Source organism: Ochotona princeps, chromosome 25 (assembly GCF_030435755.1).
Source record: "Ochotona princeps isolate mOchPri1 chromosome 25, mOchPri1.hap1, whole genome shotgun sequence".
Classification (NCBI taxonomy): domain Eukaryota; kingdom Metazoa; phylum Chordata; class Mammalia; order Lagomorpha; family Ochotonidae; genus Ochotona; species Ochotona princeps.
Window position 1 is genome coordinate 18,269,003 of NC_080856.1, and position 11,832 is coordinate 18,280,834.

Below are 11,832 nucleotides of genomic sequence, written 5' to 3' on the forward strand. Positions count from 1 at the left end.
ATAACCTTTGCGTCCATCTTGAGTTATTCCTGCAAATTGACAGGCCGCTACTATCATGTGCACTAATGCCAAAGGGACTGGATGGATGTGCAAAGTTGGCCATGCCACTTTTTTCAAAATTCTTCCATGGTTTCAACTGACCTATGGCAGCATTTCCCAAAGTGAGATTCATGACATACTATAAGTCCCATGACATAGCCCTGTAAATGGGGTTTCATAGAAAGTGCTGCCTTAGGTGTATATTTTGGATGGCATAATGCAAATCAACATATCACTGTCCTGATAATTTTTCCATTGGAAAAACACATTTAAGCAAGCATTTTTCAACTGATTTGACCTTAGAACCATTTTTATATATTACATCTAAAAATGCCTTTAAAAATTGTGTTCTATAAAACACATATGGGCAAATCATGGTCTAAAGAATAAAATAGGGCCCAGCATGGTGGTCTAGCAGCTAAAGTGCTCGCCTCGAACGCACCAGGATACCATATGGGCACCGGTTCTAATCCTGACGGCCCCGCTTCCCATCCAGCTCCCTGATTGAGGCCTGGGAAAGCAGTCAAGGACAGCTCAAAGCTTTGGGACCCTGCACCCATGTCGGAGACTTGAAAGAAGCTCCTGGCTTCAGATCAGCTCAACTCCAGCCGTTGTGGCCACTTGAGAAGTGAACCAATGGATGGAAGATTTTTCTGTCTCCCCTTCTCTCTGTAAATCTGCCTTTCCAGTAAAAACAAATAAATGTCTTAAAATATGTTAAGCTTATGTCTTAATGTTGTTTTTTTCTTTTAGAATTAATCTAAATTTATAGATTTTAACAAAGGAAATAAAGAGGCATTGATAGTGTGGGTAATGCCATTGCCTGCAATGCCAGCATCTCTTTTGGAAGACTCTGCTGTTCCACTTCCAATGCAGCGCCCTACTAATGGCCTGGAAAAGCAGCAGAAAATGGCCCGAGTGCTTGGGCCCCTGTAATCCACATGGCACACCCAGAAAAAACTCATGGATCCTCGCTTCAGTCTGGCCCAGCCCTGGCCTTATAGCCCTTCGGGGAGTGAATCAGCAGATGGAAGATCTCTCTCTTATTTTTCTCTTCCTTCTTCCCTTCCTCTCTCCATTACTCTTTGTAACTTTGCATTTCAAATACATCCTTTTTTTAAAAAGGTCAAGTAATCCCACTTACAAATACATTTATAATTTAGTACTTAATACAAACAACATGAGCACTGCACCTTAATTTTTAAGTGCTGAACAATTTCCTGTGTCAAGAACAATATGCTATCTGTAAATTTGCTGCACTGTTTATCTTTCCCATACTTTGCACAGGACCAAGAAGAACCTTGCTTTCTTGTTCATCTCAGATAGTCCAGTTTTATGAAGAAAACATAGATTCTCTTCATGTTGAAAGAATCTAATTGATTAAAAATAAAATGAAACAAAGCAATAACTAATTACTTCTGAAAACATTCTTTAGGCCTTCAGGAACAGGAATGCTTAAGAGCAAATAAAGACACATGTTTTAAAAACAAGTGTGAATGTTTAACATGTGCAGATAATCCAACACACTCTGCTTTCCTGACAGGGATTAACGGCTGTAATGATGGGTGCTCATAACAGATGTGCAAACAGGGTGCTGTCTGCTGCCTTTCCTCACCGGATCCCCTGCTGCTGTGCACTTTGGCCCAGTATTAGAACAAAGTAGCATGATTCGTTTTCATCTACTTTAAACTCTTGTCCATATGTCATTGCTGAGCCAGGTAATTCTAGCTACACGAGGACTACTCTGTACTGTACTACTGATGACATTTTCGTTACCGAAAAGAAACCTCCAGCAGCGATCATTCAAGCAGCATATGTCTTTCCTGCAGTTTTGTTTCTTCAGTTGCCAACTTGGTGCCCTTTTTAGCACCAATGAAGCTACGTGAATGATCAATATTATCCCTGCCCTGTTATTCTGGCTACAAATGATTTGGTGAATAAAAAAAAACAGATGTAACTGCTTTTTCTCATCGTATCCATTTGGTAGTTATTAATAATAAGAAAACAAACTGAAGGCACCTAAAGGCTCAGCTCAGTTTTAAATTGCTATCAGGGAACAAAATTCCCTATAAATACTTATTTAAAGCGTACCATGACAATAATTGGCCTTTCCTCCCCCCTTCACAATAGTTTTTCTTTCCACTCTTTTAGTTGATCCAAGGCTGAACATGATAAAAAAATATATAAAATGGAAAGTTCCAGCAACAAACAGCAAGCTTTAAATTGCACTTTGTTCTGAGCCATGTGATGAAATCTCTCAGTGTCCCACTGTGTCTTGCTCGGGATGTGAATCATACCTTTGTTCAACATATCCACGCTTCCTACTTGTTAGTCACTTTAACACTGTGGTTGTCAGCTAGACGGGCATGGTACAACAGTGTTTGTAACCCTTAGACAGCAGCCTAATGATCTATTACAACGCGTATGTCATTCACCTAATTTCATCTTTTCATGCAGGTGCTGTGCCATCTCATAGCCTCACGAGAAGAAGAATAAATACAGGTGAAGATATTTTCAGAGAGACCATATTCACATAACTCTTATTGTAATCTATAGCTACGCTGGTTTTATTTTATCACTAGTTATAGTTGTAACTCTCTTACTGTGCCTATCATGTAAGTATTGCAGAAAACATCATATGTTTAGAGTTTGGTATTATTTGCAATTTCTGGCATTCACTTGGGTCTTGAGACATTCCCCTGTGGAAAAGGGGGAAATTACTGTAATCTACTTTTTAAAAAAATCACTAGATACTTATAAATAGCAACATCAACCAAGATGAATCTTGGCGCACAAGTATCTTTTTCTGAGTGGGTCAGGTTGAATGCCAGAGTCTCATCACTTGAGAAGCAAGTTTCTGAACAAGCAAACGTCACCCACAAGATGAGGGGGTGGCTGCTGGCATCTAAATAACTCCACCCAGACTCCCATGGCCTTAATGAAACAGCATGGTGAAAATTTTCTTGGAACAGGAAGTACCTCCAGTACCCTGTTACAGGCTATAGTAAGTGTAGGGCAAACATATTCAGTAAGCTAAGTATGTTTTTAAATGATTGAGGGAAATGCGGAGACCATGTTCAAACCACTTGTCTTCTTTGTAATTCAGCTCTTTCTTCTCCTTTTGGAACCCCTGTCTTACAGAGATTTTAGCCAGAACAAATGCTAAAAATGTGGCCTGGCATGTAGTAAATGCCCCCTGAGAGTTAGTTCTTCTGGTTTTAACAAGGAAGCTGGCAACACCAGCATTTGGGAATGCTGACAAAAACTGCTTCTGGAGTAAAACTCAAGCAGGCCTGGTGTGGAGGGGCACATCACTTGCCTCCAAGTGGTGTCCCGAAACAGCAGCCGACTCCCACTGCACAGCCCACCGTCAGGATGTCAGTGTAATAGTATGGCTGCTACTAGGGGAGAGACAGACAGAGAGACAGGTGGGAAGAGGTGGGAAGGGGACCAAAGAGAGGAGAGTACGAGCAGGGAGGGGGAATGAGGAGGAATGAGAGGCCAAAGTCGCAGGTAATCACCACGATTCCATTGTACCCTGTGACTCCCAGGCAAAGAGAAACTCAGTGAGTTTGGCAAACAGGAAGTGACCTCACAGTACAAGTCCAAAGACAGCAAATACAATAAAAGGCAAATAAATAACAATCATGGAAATCAATAAATAAATTATCACTAAGTAGGGGCTGGAGATAGGACAATCCATTGTGAGAGAGAAGTGGCAATAATGAGAGACTGGCAAAGATTTCAGACAGGACAGTACTAATAGAATCTGCATGGTACAGCAACCGGTCTTAAAAGAATACAGCCCTTGGGCAGGAAAATGCAAGTGCTTGGAGCCCAAGGGCTGTGATCCATGGTCACTCCCTGGATGCCCACCCACCAGTCTCTTGGTAAGCACCACCCCTTCCACCCCAGAGCCGTGGCAGCCACCCACTTCCCCTTCCAGGTCTGGCTCAGGCAACCCAGGTAGGGAGGAAGTGAAACTTGCCTCCAACAGGGGCTGCAAAGCAGCATCCCACGCCCACTGCGCAGGCTGGCACCAGGAGATCAAGCTGCCCAGGCACGGTCTGCAACAGAGAAGCACGCAGGACCAGGAGGGTGGCGGGGTGGGGCAGGCAGGCACTAGGCAGCAGGACAAGAGTAGAGAATCAAGACAAGCAAAAGGGCAGAAGAACACAGGAGAGAAAGGTGGAGGGGAGGTGACACACAAGGAGCGGTGTGGACCTGCCCGGGTAGCCAGGGGGCAGGTTGGACACAGATGAGCATACAGGGAGAAGGATGGGCATTGCCTACAGGCACAGAGAAGAGGGCACAGGGATTAGTGCGATGCCTCCTTCAGCATATCAGCCAGCCCAGAGCAGAGGCAGCCCTCCCTATGCCCTGTACACACCCGGCTTTCTCCCACCAATTGACCATTTTGGAATTGTCCTGTCTCAGCCTTACCTCGTAGACTCCACAGAACATGGACATAAACTTGCTGAGGACGGCAGCACAAATGCTGGCAATGTGGACAAAAGGGCCCTGGAAGAGAGGACAGTCAGACACAGGTGTGAGAGGTGGAGGTGGCGGGCATGCCATGTTGGCAGAATAATCTATCCTGCTCCAGGCATGAAGTCTGCCCTTGTGTTACCACATCCTAGGAAGGAGGAGTCATCATTCACATCATATCATTCCAAATTAGCCCTGGAGGTGTCAGAAACAATGTGCTCATAAAGGTGTGAACTGAATGAAATGTTCAGAATGAACCAGAGACTGCAGAAGCCTGAAGCAGCAGGATAGATCTGTGCTGCCTAGAGGCATTGTGGTAACTTCAGTTCCACTTCTCACCTTTCTGAGGCAAGTCTGTCCCAGTCACACAAAAATGGAGTGAAAGGGGCCAGCCTGACAATGCAGGGACCATAGGAAGATCACTAATCACCCAGTACGGGCTCCTCCTGCCTATGGGTTACGGCAGATGTGGCCACACGGTGCAGCGCCTTGTCATCAGTGACCTCCGTTGTTATGACCCACAGATGTGCTAATCCCTTGCTGAAGAACAACCAGATGATGTGAGGCTGGTGCCTGCATCCTATCTGGGTGCTAGTTTAAGTTCTGACTGCTCCACTTCAGATTCAGCTCCCCCGTTAATGGCCTGGGAAAGGCAGAAGAAAATGGCCCAAGTGCTTGAGACCCTGCACCCACGTGCAAGACCTGGATGAAATTCCTGCTCCTGATTTCAGCCTAATTCAGACCTAGGTGCTGGGGACATTTGCAGAATGGAAACAGCGGATGGAAGACCTCTCTCTTTCTCTCTCCCTGTAATTCTTCCAAATAAATAAACAGACCTAAGGGAAAAAAAGACTAATGAATCTTGACTAAATCTGCTTCATAGGCCCAGTTTTCTGCTTGTATACACTCACTAAGAAGGGCATAAACTTGCCTTCAAACAAGACAGGTGGAGCAGTTGCTCAGCCGACGCCTGACGTTTTTCTCGGGCTGAAATCCTCTTTTCCACACTAAACAAACTGTTTTATACTTCACCCAGATTCTGATTCTTTCGGGCAACAAATAAGGGAGAGGGAGAGAGGAGATGGGGTTGTTGAAGGTGGGATGGGGATGTGAGCTTAGACTCGGATGTCAAACTGGTGACATCAGAGAAGGACCTGGGACATAGTGAGCCTCAAGGGAATCAGAAGAGCATTCCAGGCTGAGGTTACCGCAGGAGCAGCAGCTTGGATAATGGGACAGGCTTGGGCAGATGAGAGACAAGTACAAAATCCTGTGAATCAAACATAGTTAGGGGCAACCTGGGAGGAGCAGGCTGGACAGGCAGGAGGGGACCAGAAGAGCACAGTTTTGCAAGTCATAGTGAGGAGTTAAGAGATCATTTTGGTGTGATGGAAAGCCATGAAGAAGCTCTTGATCAATGGCCAGAAGTGCCTGCTTCCATTTTTACAAGATGCTGCTGGGGAGTGACAGGGGGCAAGAATGCTCATGAGGACAGAAGTGAAGGACACCCAAATGTTCCACCTGGGAAAGAGCATGTTAAAACAAGGGAGTTGGTCTGCATTGCCACTGAGACATTGGTTCTCAGCTGGGGCAGGTTTTGCTGATAGGCAGCATCTGGCAGTCACTGTCCCAAGTTGGGGCTCCTACAGGCATAGGGCTGGAGGTCAGGGATGTTGCTAAACATCCTGCAGGACACAGCCAGATTCCCAGACTGAATGTCACTTCCAGACTCCATGATGCTGACGTTTTTGTCATTGTACCCCAGGATAAGGACTGTCTAAAGCACTTCCCCTTCCTCATACTCCATGGCCCTAGCTGATTACGATCAGCACTATCCATTTCTTCTCCAGGGAACCCTCCAGATTATGCACCATTCTTTCCCACTGAGCACCTCTCCCAGCTCACACCTCAGCAGTCAGACCCACCTCTTTCCCCACAGGGATGCCACTGCCCAGCCCAGCAGTCAAGGCAATCACCTTGGCCACAAAGGCCTTGAGTGTGAGATATTCCTTCAGGACAACCCCACGAAGGATTGTCTTCATTTCAGGGATTCCAGAGCCTGAAAGGGTAGTACAGTGGTTATGTGCAGATGCAAGCTGGGAATCCCAAGGGAGGTGAACATCCAGCAAGTGGAAATGGGGGTTGGGGGAGGATAAAGAGGTAGAGGTGGGGCTGATAACGACAGAGCTGGGAAAGGGCTGTAGGACAGCAGGGGTGGAGGAAGACCGAGGGCATGGAGTGCAAGCCCACCCGGTTGAGAAATGCTGCAGAAAGTTCTCACCAACTGCCTGGGGAGAGATGAGGTGGCAGAAGATGGCACTGAAGAGGATGAGAATGAGCGGGAAGGTGACCCAGGCCAGGTACTGCAGAGGGAGGCTCGGCTGCATCTGAGCATATGTCCACTTGTAGGCTGCAGGGACACACCTGGGGTCAGAGAGTGATGGCGATGCCACTGCCTCAGTGTCTCCACAGCACTGGATCACGCACTGCGGTGTGCTTGTGGCACAGTTGGCTCCCCTGTCCCTCCTGAGGTGCTACCCCTCTCACTTTTCATGTGGGGAACCTGAGTGTTTTTTTGGTGGGGGAGGGAGACCCTGTTCAAGTTGCCACTGGTAGGAGGCAGCCTTATGGCTGTGTTGCAAGTCATACTTGCAGATTGGGAGGTCTATGGTTATACATGGGGTGACCAACCTCCTGGTTTGCCAAAAACTGTGGGAGTTCCTTTGGGGCTTAACATTTTCTGTGCTGAATCTGGAATAGCCCTTGGAAAAATGGGGACAAGGTGGTCATCCATTAGAAGGACATCCACAGCTTAGATGGAAGGGGCTTTAAAAATGAGTCAGGATCCAAACTTGGTCTTGTCTAGGGTTGCAGACCCAGAAGGTTTCTTTCCCATGCCAGCCACCCCTCAAACACACTGTGCTTGTCCTCAATGGAAACTCAAACAGCTTTAGTCGAGCACAGTGGGGGTTGAACGAACCCTGAAGGCTTTTGGCGCTGACATAGTCCATACACCAGCTGACCAGAGCCATCAGCAGGCCCAGAAGCACCAGAAAGATCCAGTCTTCCCCCAACTTCCTTCTCACCACATGTCCCAGGCGGCGGATACAATCTGGGAAGAGAAAAGAGTAACAAACGAAAAAGAACAGCAACTGACCAGTCACTACTTTGGATGCACAACTGAAGAGTGGAGGAAAGGGATAGAATCCTTGGGAGCATGTCTGTACATCACAGTCACTGAATTTCCCTTAATCTCTCTGCCAACTGCTGCTCTCTTTGCCCTTCAGGATCCAGTTCCCTATTGGATGCTTGAATTTCTTTCTACAACTTTTATTTCTTGGTTTTGACGGAGCAAGGCAACGTGTGAAGGTCAGGAGAGGTAGCTTCTCCTTAATGCTTTAGAGGGCTTTGGAAGGAGGAGAAGGATGTGCAACGGTGCATTCAAGTCATCATCCCAATCCCTGTACCTCCTTCTACTCCAGATTCCTTATTCCTCAGTCCCCATCACCTTGACATTTAGAATAGTGATCCTCATCATTGCTGTCCAGTGTGGAACGGGAGCCCATCTTCTTGGGCATCGCCACGCCCTGCTCCTTGTCTGAGAGTTGTTGTTTGGGATGGCCGTAAATCTGGGTGGAGAGAAAATGGCCAGGGTCTGTTTGGTTGAAGAACGCAAAGAGTGGATAGAGAGCAGCACACAGACTCCCAGCAAAAGGAAAGAGAAATGGCTCTCCTGAGGCCTGGGTTTGAAGCACTGCGTGTAGGGTTACTTCCTTCAGTTCTTCACTCTCCATTCACACATTTCCCTCCGTGCACTCCTGTCTATCCATCCCTGTCTATGCAGCCTTTCCTCCAGTTGGACCATGGTAGCAGCCCTCATTGAGGCCAAGTTCTACTTGAGAGGAGACACGGAGAACTGTGCTGAGACTGGCAATCTGTATGTTAGGTGTTTTATGGCTCACCATGTTTTCTGCCTGCATGGTTCTGCAGTTTTCCTGGTCTGCTCTGAACTGGCTTCCTTCCCTGGGAAGCTAAGATGGATGTGGTGAAGAATGGCTTGGTCGGCAGATGCCCGGTGTGTGTAGCCTTCCTTGAGGTACTGAGAAACCTTTGTCAAACTCATCTCTAGGGCTTGTATGCACAAGCAGCAGCAGCAGCAGCAGCAGCAGCAGCCCTGTTAAGACCAGGCAGGCTTTTCTCCAAAGCATAACAGTTGGGCCCCCAGCAACATGTGGAGAGGACAGAGTAGCAACTTGAGACCTGGTGACTCTTTTCTTTCCTCTCAATGCAGAGCATGCAAGCGTGTGTGTGTGTGTGTGTGTGTGTGTGTGTGTGTGTGCAGGCTACAACTCCACTCACTTTAATCTGTTCCACCCCTGCTATACTGACTCTGTCCTATGAGGCTACAGTCATCCTAGGCCACTGCTGATTCTGGGAGAACCTGGGTAGAAATCTGACTTCACAATTCCAGCTGCAGTTTTATGCCTTGGTCTTGAATAGGCCCATGCATACAGCTATTTCATCTTCTGGGATGAGGCTAGTTACTGAAGGAGACAGACCTTCCCTCTAAATGCTCCCTAGATCCCAGAGGTAGAAGACACTCCCACAGGAGGTCAGCAGAGGCTACTCCGGCTCCCTGAGGGCACAAGCTGACGAAAGGACACTATTGGAGTCAGATCTGTCCCGGCTGGCCCAGTGTTAACCACCACCGTGCTATGGCAGAGTTTGGAGAGGGCCAGGAAGAAATCAAAACTCCAGTCTAAGAGTGATGCAATGTTTAGGATCTGTTCAAAAAGTACACCAGCGTGTGTGGAGGGGTGAGGGTTGGAGTAGGAAGGATAGATGAAGCAATTCTGTCAAAATATTGACAACTGTTGAGTACTTGGGTGCTTATTATGCCACTCTGTTTCTGTGTAAATCTGGAATTTCCCACTATAAAAATTAAAGAAAGGGGCTGGCACAGTTGGGTAGTGGGATAAAGCTGCCATCTGCAGTGCTGGCATTTCGTGAGTCCTAATTTGAGTCTTAGTTGTTCTAGTTCAGATCCAGCTTCCTGCTACTGTGCCTGAGAAAGCAATGGAGGATGGTCCTGGTGCTTGGACCCCTGCACCCATGTAAGAGACCTAGAAAAAGCTCAGGGCTGCTGATTTGGATCCGGCCCAGTTCCAGTTGATGTGGCTATTTGGGGAGTGAACCAGTGGATGGAAGATTTTCTCCCGGTCTCTTTTTTAAACAACTGGGGGGTTAGCATGGTGGATCAACAGATGACTTCTCTACCTTTAAGAGCAGGCATCCCATATGGGTGGCCGTTTGTGTTCCAGCTGCTCTACTTCCTATCTAGCTCCTTTCTAATAACCTATAAAAGCAGTGGGGGATGGTCCAGGTCCTTGTGACTCTACACCCACATGGGAGACCTGGAAGAGGCTCCTGGCTTCTGGCTTCAGATCAGCTCAGTTCCAGCTTTTGTGGTCATTTGGGGAGTGAAACAGCAGATAGAAGACCTTTCTATCTCTCCTCTCTATGAATCTGCCTTTCTAAAAAAAATAAATAAATCTTTTAAAAAAAATTAAAAAACAGCTTAAGTCTAAACTCTGCTTTCAAGGAAGGCCCTCTACAAACTAGTCCAACACTACTTCCCAAACTTTTCACTTCTTTTCAACATGAACTTCTGGCTTGCTCTGCCAGTTTTCGCACTGTACGTTGGTGAAGAGCACCAGGCCAGGAGGGTCTTTTGGTCTAACCAGGGCCTCAGTCAGGCCCCATCATCTCTGGGTGGCCTCTGCCAACTTATAATTGACCCCCTACACTGATGTCTGTCTTCCCTGGCTCCCCAATTCACTCCCTGGAGCGCTCTTCGCACCTGCAAATAGATCAGAGACTGACAAATGGCTTCCCTTGGTCCCCAGTGCTGTGGTCACTCTTCTCACCCTTAAACCTAAAATACCTGGAGGCTTTTGGTGAGCAAAACTGCTTTTACATCCAGGTATCTCCCTGTTGGGGTATGGTCCATCCTCTGGCACACTTACTCAAGATAACCTGTACTTAAGGCAATTTCACACTTGTCCTTGAGCTCTGCCCAGCCCTATTCTCCATTTCCTAGATGTCAGGAACTTGCTAATGCCCACCCCTGGAGCATATGTATCCCTGAACACCTCTACTTAGTGTGTACGTTCCTCTCACCTGGATCACATCACTACACCTTCCCAGTGCTTCACACCTACTAGATTGTGTCTGATTGTAGTCTGTTTACATTTTGCTGCCTCTTTTGATACACAAGTGGGCCTTTGATTACAGATGAACAATTTAGTGAGTCCTTTCCCCTTTCCCAGATCCCTTCTCCTGCCTTCTGCAGAAGGCTTCATGTGTGTGGGTGTTCTGCCAAGGGTCGAATGGCAGAAATCTGGTGGCGTCTGTACGTGGGTGAATGTGTGGAGACACTTGCAGCACCAGGTGGTGTGGCTCCCGTACAAATCACTCCATGCACGTTACGTAAGCACAGGCTATCCATGCACGTGTGGCTCTGCCATTCCCCAGTCTTGACTAGTCTGTTATCAAAGACTATATAAAAGCTCATGTATTTCTTGGCAAATGCATACTCAAGTGACCCCAGATCTTAGAAAGCTTTCATTTTTTGAACACACATGCCTGAACTTTGTAAAAAAACAACACTGCTCCCCATTTGCATCTCATTCCTGATTTCTATCAATCCCTGGCACCACTGAGCCCACCTAACCTACCACTCCCCTCTCCCCTCAGGCTTTACCTGCGTGGGATGAACGTTGTGTCGGAGGCCTGTGTCCTTTCGGAGCCGGTGCTGAAGGCTCCCATTCTCGGAGGGCAGTCCGTAGCTGGTGCAGTGTTCAAAGGGCATATACTGGTACTGGGGGGCACTGCCCCACCAGCTTTGTTCACCCCCACGCCGCAGTGACTGGGATGGCTCCATGCTCCCTCCCTCCAGTCCTAGCCAGGCCTTGGCCTGCTTGCCCCGTCCTTCCCCCAATGCAGTTCCTTAAGCCTCTGCTCCTGCCTGTCCCCAAGGCGTCTGGGGCAGCATGCCCACCTCCAGCTATTTATAGCTACCTCTCCATCACATGACACCCCTCTCCCCCCCACGGCCACATCTGATCTGCTTGGGGTCGAAGCAGGTGTGAGTGCAGCGTAGGGTGGGGGTTGGAGAGACAACCTGAGGGAGAGCCTCACAGGGAATCCCTCTGCAAGTCAGCAGCCTCGCCCCCTCCTGAGCCACTAGTAGGCTTGAAGCCCCACCCCACTGGGCCCTCTATAAATATCACCATGCCCAGCATG

General features: G+C 47.7%; 1 protein-coding gene across 1 annotated transcript in view; it reads right to left on the reverse strand.

The window, feature by feature from the left end:
- The window catches only part of CLCN1 (chloride voltage-gated channel 1), a 31,511-nt gene extending 19,901 nt beyond the window's left edge, over positions 1-11,610 (reverse strand). The window contains exons 1-7 of the mRNA XM_004594333.3: positions 11,291-11,610; positions 8,036-8,156; positions 7,508-7,639; positions 6,809-6,937; positions 6,453-6,586; positions 4,483-4,560; positions 3,359-3,437 (exon numbers count right to left, since the gene is read on the reverse strand). Of these exons, the coding sequence (XP_004594390.2) occupies positions 3,359-3,437; positions 4,483-4,560; positions 6,453-6,586; positions 6,809-6,937; positions 7,508-7,639; positions 8,036-8,156; positions 11,291-11,470 (853 nt within the window). The 5' untranslated portion in view covers positions 11,471-11,610. The remainder of the gene's footprint in view (positions 1-3,358; positions 3,438-4,482; positions 4,561-6,452; positions 6,587-6,808; positions 6,938-7,507; positions 7,640-8,035; positions 8,157-11,290) is intronic.
- Between the last annotated feature and the right edge of the window lie 222 nt (positions 11,611-11,832).